Below are 9,927 nucleotides of genomic sequence, written 5' to 3'. Positions count from 1 at the left end.
GGATTTGGGACCGGCACATGACCGACACTGGATTGTGCCCCCCCTGTGGTTGCATTTTGTTATTGAGTATTTAATGTGTTTAAAGTGGTAAACATGAAATGGTGGGTTGAATAAATGTTTAAAACCAGATGGAATTAGATACGAGCTACATGCTCCACTGACTCTATAGGGAGTTAATGGAGCATGTAGATCAACATTCGGTGACATTCTTTCTCTCCTGCTTTGAACAAACTGTGAGAGTATTTGGGATCACTACTCTTCTGCAACATCCTTGCAGCTACACTTACACTTTTGTGCCATAGCTGAAACATGTGAGGATGCACTCAGAGGGTTTCTTCAGCCTAGATAAGTATGTGCTCCCTCCTCTTTCTGGTGAGGCCCATGATGGATGGTTAGTTTGATACAACCTTCCAGGTGGATGTGTTCTCTGGTTTAATGTGGGAGGATAAAAATAAAGCAAAGCTGATTGAACTGTGGTCACATTCTTACTACCCACATGTTTCATAAATGTACTGACTACTATACATCAGAGAATGGTGTAAAATAATGAAAAATGTGACTGTTTGACGTCAGCCCCTGATCTCATCTTGCTTGAACAGTGAGTTTAAGAGCCTGTATGAGTGTGCTTGAGTACATCCAGGGTTAAATGCATTCAAATGCTTTTCTCTAAAAGTTAAACGTGTTTGTCTATTAACTATTAACTATTGTTTACTCTTGCTAATGTTCAAGACCTTTCCCCTGCAGTATTTGCGCTTCAGTGAGTGTAAACACATTGCCATGAACCTAAGTGTAATGACAGTCACACATTTGTGTAATTATATAAATTAAATTAAATGTAATTAAAAGTTGCCTTTAATAAAGATGATTTGTTGGGCTTAGTATTTGTTACTGTGAAGATATTTTCTGGGATTTCAGTGTTGCAGTTATTTGTAAAATGTGAGAGCTCCCCCTACTGATGCGATCAATGGAAAACAATACTAGACCAGCAGCTGTAAGTGAGCATGGATCGGCCCACCTGCGTTCGCCTAAAGAAGGAAAAAGGATACGTAGAGTATCACTGACCCAACACGGTTGCAAAACACAATGAACACTCCTCTAGATGGCAGGTAGTGTTTGAAGTGTGCCTGTGTGTATGTGCTCTGAAGGTGAAGCTCTTTTTCATGGCTTTCTGTCTTTTTCATGCCTTGTGATTGGAGTAGAGGAATGGATGGGGTAAATGTAGGGGTGCAGCCAGTGGGGGCTGAGTGAAAACAGGGAGGCTGCAGTCTGGGTTGCCATGGAAACCATTTTATTTCCCTCCTCTGTGACTGATGCTGCTCGCATGAGCAATTATCTGCTATTCCTGTCATTATTCAACACCTCAGACACGAAAACTATCACAGTGCACACACACAGACAGGGAACACACACTTGAAGAAAGAAGAATTAACAAAGACAAACAAAGACACCTCTGTGTTCAGTGCCCATCTTCCAAATGCCTCATTAGGATTCCTATCGTCACACCTGAGGGCAATATTTATCATTTTGTGCTTCAGACGCCATAACAAGCTTTATGCCCTGAACCACATTTCAGGGCAAAATGAAAATCTGATGCTGGCTTTTTCACACAGATTATATGCTTGACCACTGCTTTTTAGCAACACCAACACAGCATAAAGCTACAAAACCAAAACTGTACAAAACAAAACCGGTGTTGTCACCACCGATTTCAGGCAGTCTTTTGCCCCTCCCCACAAAATTTGTTCAGTTTATTCATTGATTTAACAGTAAAAAAGTAGCAATGACTCAAGCACTAATCAGAGCTTGTGGAGCTGCACTTCATGAGACAGAGATGTCACATATTGATGTGTGGGACCATCAATTCATGCAAACCCAGAGGGAGGAATAAGCAATTTCTGGAGCATCATGCACAGGGGATATGCCCAGTGAAAAGTGTAACATGAAAAAACCCCTCTTTTCTCCATATCACCCCCATCCTATAAGATCTGCACTGGCTACCGGGCCAAACATTCAAGGCCATCCATAACCTCGACCCCCCTTATCTGTCTGACCTCCTCCATATCACCACCTCCTCCTGCTCCCTTAGATCCTCCTCCTCCATCCACCTCACTGTGCCCCCTGCTCGCCTCAGCACCATGCCTCAGTTTACTGTTCTGTTATTGTGTTTTATCATTGTTTCTTATTGTCTTTGTTTTGTAAAGCGACCTTGAGTATTTTGAAAGGCGCTTCAAATAAAATGGATTATTATTATTATTATTAAAAATGAGTAGAGTTTTCAGATACAACATTCGCCTCCATAAATCAAAAGGTTACTTTTGTGTCCAAAGCACATCATGTCATTTAACAGCTGTGCTAAAATTTTGATTCACAAACAAAACAACAGAGAAATGAGCCAGAAGCAGCAACAACAGCCCAAAGCAACTGACACATAATTTAAAATGAAAGGACACCTTTCTTAATTTTCTAATGATATTCAAAAAGTGCTACTTTATAAGCTCCTAAACTGGGTCATTTTCATATTTTTGTCTGCTATTACTTTTAATTCCAAATAGTTTTTTTTTTTTTTTTTTGGTTTGCAGACAATCTTCTGTCTTGTGTATTTGGATTTTGTGTAAATTTTAGAATAATTTTTTCTCTTTTTTTGTGTAAAATGTCACTTGCACGAGTGGCTTGAAATGAATTTCTCTGTCTTGATTCTCTTAAAGGTTTATTTATTTTACACTTTTACACTTGTCTGACTCTGTTATCAGTTAATATGTTGATCATTTAATCTGTGAACTATTCGAAAAACAAGTTCTTTAAAACCAGGATAGCACTGATTTATACATCCTGGCTCAGCAGTCAATGGATGGAGATGAGCATCAGGTAACACTAGAGAAAATTGGGTGTCAGTATATTTAGCTGACTTTATCACTAACCGCTCTCTTCTTTTCTTCCCAAGTCTTCATCTGATTGTTTGGTTAAGATTTTGTGTTTCTGCAATCAATCATTACTGATCGTCCGTCCATCCATCCATCCATCCATCCATCCATCCATCCATCCATCCATCCATCCATCCATGCATCCATCCATCCATCCATCTGCTAGTTGTACGACTTATGCTGTTGACAGCTACTGTTCTCTGTAGGCTAATCTGTCTTGACATTTGTTGTTTCTTGTGTGCTGCTTGTCAGACTGTAACTATGTTTTCTTCTCAGGTCTCTTGACAAAGACGTCTTTATCTCACAGAGACTAATTAATTAAAAACTAGCTGAACACATTTAAATCAACATCTACACCGCACAGTCCACTGGATCCTTCATCTCACACATTCCAGTGGGAAGCAAATTCATTCCTCAGGGCAGGAAATAGCTCAGTAAGTGTAATATGTATGTTGTGTGGGCTGGGCTTTTGTAAATGTTAATCCCAGCTCATTAACATTAGCCACTGGGATTCTTTCCCTCACCACTAGTCAATAATCCATCCTCGTGAGAGGGCCTTTGGCAGATCAGCAGAGATTTTTGAGAGCTGAGCATGAGACAGAGAAATAGCAAAATACTGAGGCTGAAGGTGATTTTCGCTCCTGATTGCTGGGTTACAGGGACTGGATGTGAACTGTGGTCAGATTAGTTGGAAGAGTAAATAGCAGACCCACCCCTCCATGTCGGGCCCAGAGTGTGTAAGGCACTAAGACCCAGTGGAAAGCAGGGGAGGCTGGGTGCTGCCTGTCTGCTCTGCAGGGCTCTGCATTTGCCCTGTGCATGTGCCAGAGCCAGTGCACGTGTGTATGGAAGTGTGTGATGTGGGAGAATGTGTGTCCATCCTTTGTGCATCACACGCTGGACGATCGGACTCCTCTCCTCTTTTTATTTTTTTGGTTGAGAGTGTCTCCCTTTTGCTCCTTCTCTGTCTCTCCCACCTGGATCGAAGACCTGGCTAGGAGAGAGCTGAAGGGAGGGAGGTGTGTGTTGTGTGTTTGAAGGGATGGGGAGGGGGGTGGTCAGCATGATGACGAGATGAAAGGGGCCAGGTGAGGAGGAGACACAAGAGTGCCAGTCTCCTCTCTCCCCTGTCTCTCTCCTCGTCCTTTTCTCTCTGTGACGTGGTATGTGTGTGTGTGTCTGTGTGTATTTGTGTGTGGGAGAGAAAGCAAAACAAGTCGGCTTTTCTTCAGCAGCCTGTTAACCTGCACAGGAGGAATCATCCCTTTCCAGACGGAGGTATGTCACCAATTTCTCATCCCACGCATCCCCATACATACCTGCTTGAGTGTGTGAGGAGATGTGTATGAGGTAGCATCTTCTACCATCAAAGCACACATCACATTATCTTTGTGTATCCACGTAACAAACTACTGCATTTCATGTATGTTAATTTAAACTACTGGTTGTCACTTGCATGTTGCTGCTGAGGAGTGAAAGTGCTTTGTAATGAAATGAAACTTGACCAACAGGCTGGTGGCATGTGCATATGATAAGGTCAGATGGTTTCAAGTCAGGAGCTGGAGAGTTTCTTTTGCAAACATTACATTCTAGCGTTCTGTCATTTCTACTATTACTATTTTCACCGATTTGTTAATCCCAAATGAGACGTTGTGCCACACATGAGCCATTTCTTTCTGCTTATTACTTAAATAATTTTGGTTAAATACATTTGTAAACAGTTACAGGTCACATTTTTCTAGTTTGCATCCTATTAATCATAGACTAGAGAGTAACTGGCTTTCATGTAACCCTATGACCTATTGAGCAAAGATCATCTATTTGTGCCTGAGTATGTCAGGTAATCGTTGTGCTTGATGTGCACACATGGGGAAAAGAGGAATAGGCGCCTTGCAGGTATGAAGCCTGTCACACACATGAAATGGAAAAGTTGTGACAGGCAACTTGTGCAGCATATGGAAATGTACCACAGGCTTAATGCTGGTTCCACAGTTTTTACAGTGTGCTGTGTTGTGGCCAGGTGAGGTTATGACAGTAAACACAACGCAGGGTCTCTTTATTACTAGACTGGTCACACAAATACTTAAGCATAAATCTGCTGAGGTGTTGTGAGTTTTATTAGGAATAGTTGCTGCTTAAGATTTCCCATCCTCATTGTTATTCAGTGCTTAGATTGTCTTTTCTTATAAATAGTTTAACACGGTATATCTTTTATATCATGATTGCAATAAAATGAAAAGTGTGAAAACGAGCTGTATGATGCTGAGTTTCTGTTTGTCGGCTCATTCAGTTTGATTCTTGACTCTGTTAAGGGGACATATGGTCCCTCTGTGCGCATCTCCCTCAGGCATTAAAACTCACATCTGATGATACAGATGTCAAATATCTAGTAAATTTTGACCCTGGGTACAAATGAGTGCTGAATATGTTACATCTGATAGTTTTAGAGCCACAACTCTAATAACGTACTTGACTACATTTAAAAGAATCCTCTGCTTTTTCTTATAAGTGAAAAACATTGAATTACCGGCATTATTATTTTTATATTAAAACTGTTATTTGTACATCATTTGCAAAAATGATGGTTTCTATCTATCTGTCACCATACTTCACCATTATTTCTAACGTAAAATATAACATTTATTGAAACACTGAGGCCTCCACATAATATATACCTTCAAAACTAATGGCAGACGACTAGTATTAGTGTCATTACATACACTCAAGCTCCATTAGCACATTGTGAAAACTAAAGAAACTGAAAACAATTTTTTTTTTTAGAATACTGATCTTCACTAAACCGCACTCTCTTTTGTTACAGATCATCCCAAACAAAGGTCATATTGAAGAGAGAATGGTGCCTTCACTAAAAGTTGCTACAACTTCAGGAACTGAGTGAAACTTCTTGTGATCGTCTGCAGGAGCTACAGGGTAAAGTCTACTGGGGTCAGGGCCTGCACAGCTCCAGCTGCCATGACAGACACCACCGCTTGAGCTTCTCAGTGGCACCCTATGACAGGGGAGGATGGGTGATGGGTCTGTGAAATTCAGTAGACTCTCTCCTCTGTATGCCACCATCTCATGGAGCATCCAGTCACACCAAGCCCCTCCTGGAACAGTTCTTTCTTGGGTCTTCCCATATTTCCACTCTCACTGCACCCAAATATCTCTAACGTGACCCCGCCTATCACAAGCATCCGAAGTGGGGTAGATCTAAACCAGTCCTTGGCTCTGTGTGCTATGATCATCATGGACATAGTGGCAGTGCTGGGGAACTTGGCCGTGATGATTGTCATTACCAAAACGCCACAGCTACGCAAGTTTGCCTTTGTGTTCCACCTGTGTCTGGTGGACCTGCTGGCAGCAGTGGTGCTGATGCCTCTGGGGATGCTTTCAGACCGAATCCTGGTAGATGGGGTGCTATGTCGAAGCTACCACTGCTTGAGTGTGTGCCTAGTGAGTGCTGCCATACTCACCATCTGTGCCATCAACGTAGAGCGATACTACTACATTGTCCACCCCATGCGTCATGAGGTGAAGATGACGGTGGGGTTGGTGATGATGGTAATAGCAGGAATCTGGATTAAAGCCATTGTCATGTCAGTGCTGCCTCTGCTGGGATGGCTCCTCCAGGGAAACCAGGGTCTGAGGAGTCCTTTCGGCCTCATTCCCGGTCAGCGACATTGCTCCCTCCACTGGATGGGAGGCAGAATCACACGCCTGCTTTTTATGATCTTCTTTGCACTCATCTATTTTCTGTGTCCAATGCTGATCATTTTGGTGGTCTACTGCAACATGTTCAAGTTGGTGCGAGTAGCAGCCATACAACATGGCCCCCTTCCCACCTGGATGGACACACCGCGACAACGGTCTGAGTCCATCAGCAGCCACTCTACTATGGCAGCCAGCCTTGGAGGAACTGGCTCCCGCACCACCCCTCATAGGACCTTCAGCGGCGGCAAGGCTGCAATAGTCCTAGTAGCAGTAGGAGGCCAGTTTCTCTGCTGCTGGCTGCCATATTTCTCCTTCCATCTCTATTCAGCTGTGGTGTCTACCTCTTCTGCCTCGCTGGCCCAGTTGGAGGATGTGGTCACATGGATCGGCTATTTCTGCTTCAGCTCAAACCCCTTCTTCTACGGCTGCCTGAATCGGCAGATTCGCGAGGAGCTGGGCCGCCACCTGGCCTGCCTCTTCAAACAGGCCAGGCCCGGAGAAGGAGAGCAGCTGCCCAGCCGCGAGGCCTCTATTGAGGAGAACTTTTTGCAGTTCCTTCAGGGCACTGGATGCAATCTGGAGCCCTGCAACTCTCACACTAGAGCCAGCCCAGAGGTGCCAGAGACTGCGGGATTTCAGGAATCAGCTGTTCACCAGAGCACGCCAGCTGACTTTCACATCCCAGGGCAGATCCTTGAAGAAACTTCAGAGTTTATACAACAGCTGAACAATGAGATACATGTATCAGAGAACTGCTGCAAAACTGTACCAGACATGTAGCTGCTTCCACTGTCTCTTTTGCCAGCTTATAACTCATACATTGACTTAGTTTTGCAGACACTGAATTCTCGTTGTGTTCACAGTTCAGTGAACTGGCAAAGATGCCATATTTATAACGGAGCATTGAAAGGAGGAACACAGTTTTCAGAGGTTATTGAAAACATTAACAGCCATTGGAAGTACATTTTAGACTTAAGAAATGTTGACAGAAATGTGTGCTATCATAAACTTTCTAATACACATTCCTTCATTTGTTCACTCATTTATTCTTCATTCAAATTTCAAAAACATCTACATTTCTCTCCTCTAGATCTTTTTTTTTTTACAAATTAATTCGGATTGTGTTAAATAATTTTGCCAATTTAAAGAAACTGACAATCAGTTCATCCAGACTCTGATTTAATGTATTTTGACTAGACATATGTTATTAGTGATTTAAAAAAAAAAACCTTCATAGGCCGCTGTTTACCTCTAAAGTGTTATTTTGTAAACTCTATAGTTAAACCCAAGAAAATCAAGAGTTGGTAAAAGTAAAGCTTGTTAGTTACTGTAGCTGCTGTTGCCACTTTGTTTAGTGAGTAAGTGTTTTTGTCATGTTTAATGTTTTCATCACGTATTAATTCCACTGGTGCATCTCCTTTCATAACCGAATAATGCAAAAAATATGATGTTCCTCACTATAAAAAAAAAGTGAATATTCAGAGCCCTTTAAAACAATTTTCTCTGTTTGAAATATTCACAGTGATGAACAGGATCATTTCCCAGCTGGTGCTGCGGCTGGTATTTATAATAAACAGGCTGACACACCAGTGTATTTTTAACCATTTTCCAGGAACATTATTATCATGTTTATCTGTTCTTAGTCTTGTGATTATCACCTCCTCACCAAAATCATCTCACATTGGTAAACTCGTGATTCATCCCCTTCCACTCAAAGAAATACATTGTGGCAGTGTGACAATGACTGGCTGCGCCGGTTTGTTGAAACAAGGCTCGAAATGAACAGGTCTAGAAGTTGCGATCAGCCCTCGTTACCCCCCCTGTGGTCTGTGCTGTTTACAGGTAAACACAGGAGTGGTGTGAGTGCTCTTGTGTTTGTGCTATAAACAACAAGGCTTACTGTGGTTCCACAACACACAGGTGTGACAGTGCTTACACATGGCAAGCTTTGACCGTGGCCTCCTTTAACAACAAATGGAAGATGCCGGTGATACTTCCATCGATCTCAGGTGGAAAACATTTTGCACATGTCAGACAAGCTGTGACAAATGTTCCAAAGACAATTATGAGGCACATATCTCTCTAAAAAAAACACTTTTTGGTCTCCTTTTGTACTTGCTCTTACTTGCTGCCTTCATTCATTTTGGATTGCCTCATACCGGACTGTTAGCATAATCACAAGACACTCAACACAAGGCATTCAGGGAAGGTTCACATCTAGCTGGGAGTCAGATCAAAAAAAGGTCCCTTTGTCGGGGCGAGACATGATGTTCTTAATCTTCTTGTGATATGACTTTGTTGCTGACTGTGTGTCAGCCAGGGTCCTCATCTAATTTTAAAATGTTTCTTTTGTGTCAAAAGGTGATGCAGTTATGTGAAGCCTAAATGTCTGAGCACAAGAGAAAACCACTGCCAAAATGCTCATAATCCTTTTACAATATATATATGTTTAAATTAGTAACATTACATCTGTGAAATTCAAAACCAGATGTAATTTTAATGTAAAAAAAACATATTAACTTTTTGATCCTTACTGATATTAACTTATTGATCCTCTCCTTTTATGTTACTGGGTCATTATAAAGCCCCTTATGTTGACTGTACATCAATCTACCATTCAGTCAGCTGTATTTCCATTACTGTAGCAGCAAGGTTGCCCGTACCAGTCTAATTAGGCGCTACAAGCTCATCTGTTGATTATAAAACACTGATCCGTAGGTGAAAGGCAGGTCAAATTCTTCAGAAATCATTAGAGACATTTTGAGTCACAGTCTTACTGTAAACAGAGACAGTATGTTCATTTTCCTCTCTGTATCTCCTGTTTTGGATTCTTGGTTTTTATGGTCTGTGTTTTTGCCTTGTTAAGATTGCTCAGTGTCCAGTTACCCGCCAGATGAAATGATTAAAGACACAGCAAGAAGAATAACTTGAGCGTGCCGTGGCTTCCAGATATTTTCTGATCAATAATAGTAACCTTCACATGATCGATCAATCATTGGTCAGTGATCTGTTTTCTCTCCTTCCCTCTGGCTTCTTCCTCCTCCTCCCCTCTCTGGCTAGTGGGTGCATGGCGCAGCATCACAGAGGTGAAATGAAGCGCCGAGAGCAGGATGAAAGCTGATTGACATTTGGAGAGAACCGGGATGCGGTTGTGAACTCACTGTAATGCTCAATAACCAAACTAATGCTCAGCAACCTTTTACCACAGTTACAGGGTTCACATAACAGTATAAAAACAGCCCAAATCTTATACTAATTCATCGCACTAACTATTTTTAGTAAGTGTGCGTTA

The 9,927-nt window shown here is 42.0% G+C and overlaps 1 protein-coding gene across 1 annotated transcript; it reads left to right on the top strand.

Moving 5' to 3' along the window:
- The first annotated feature begins 4,062 nt into the window (after positions 1-4,062).
- On the top strand, positions 4,063-7,571 carry gpr61 (G protein-coupled receptor 61). The gene is made up of 2 exons (XM_026333000.1): positions 4,063-4,199; positions 5,743-7,571. Exon 2 carries the CDS (start codon positions 6,003-6,005, stop codon positions 7,413-7,415), a length of 1,413 nt encoding a protein of 470 aa, XP_026188785.1. The 5' UTR covers positions 4,063-4,199; positions 5,743-6,002; the 3' UTR covers positions 7,416-7,571.
- The last annotated feature ends 2,356 nt before the right edge of the window (positions 7,572-9,927 follow it).

The sequence above is a fragment of the Mastacembelus armatus genome, chromosome 7 (assembly GCF_900324485.2).
Source record: "Mastacembelus armatus chromosome 7, fMasArm1.2, whole genome shotgun sequence".
NCBI classification, from domain to species: Eukaryota; Metazoa; Chordata; class Actinopteri; order Synbranchiformes; family Mastacembelidae; genus Mastacembelus; species Mastacembelus armatus.
This window is presented reverse-complemented; position numbering and strand designations above follow the sequence as displayed.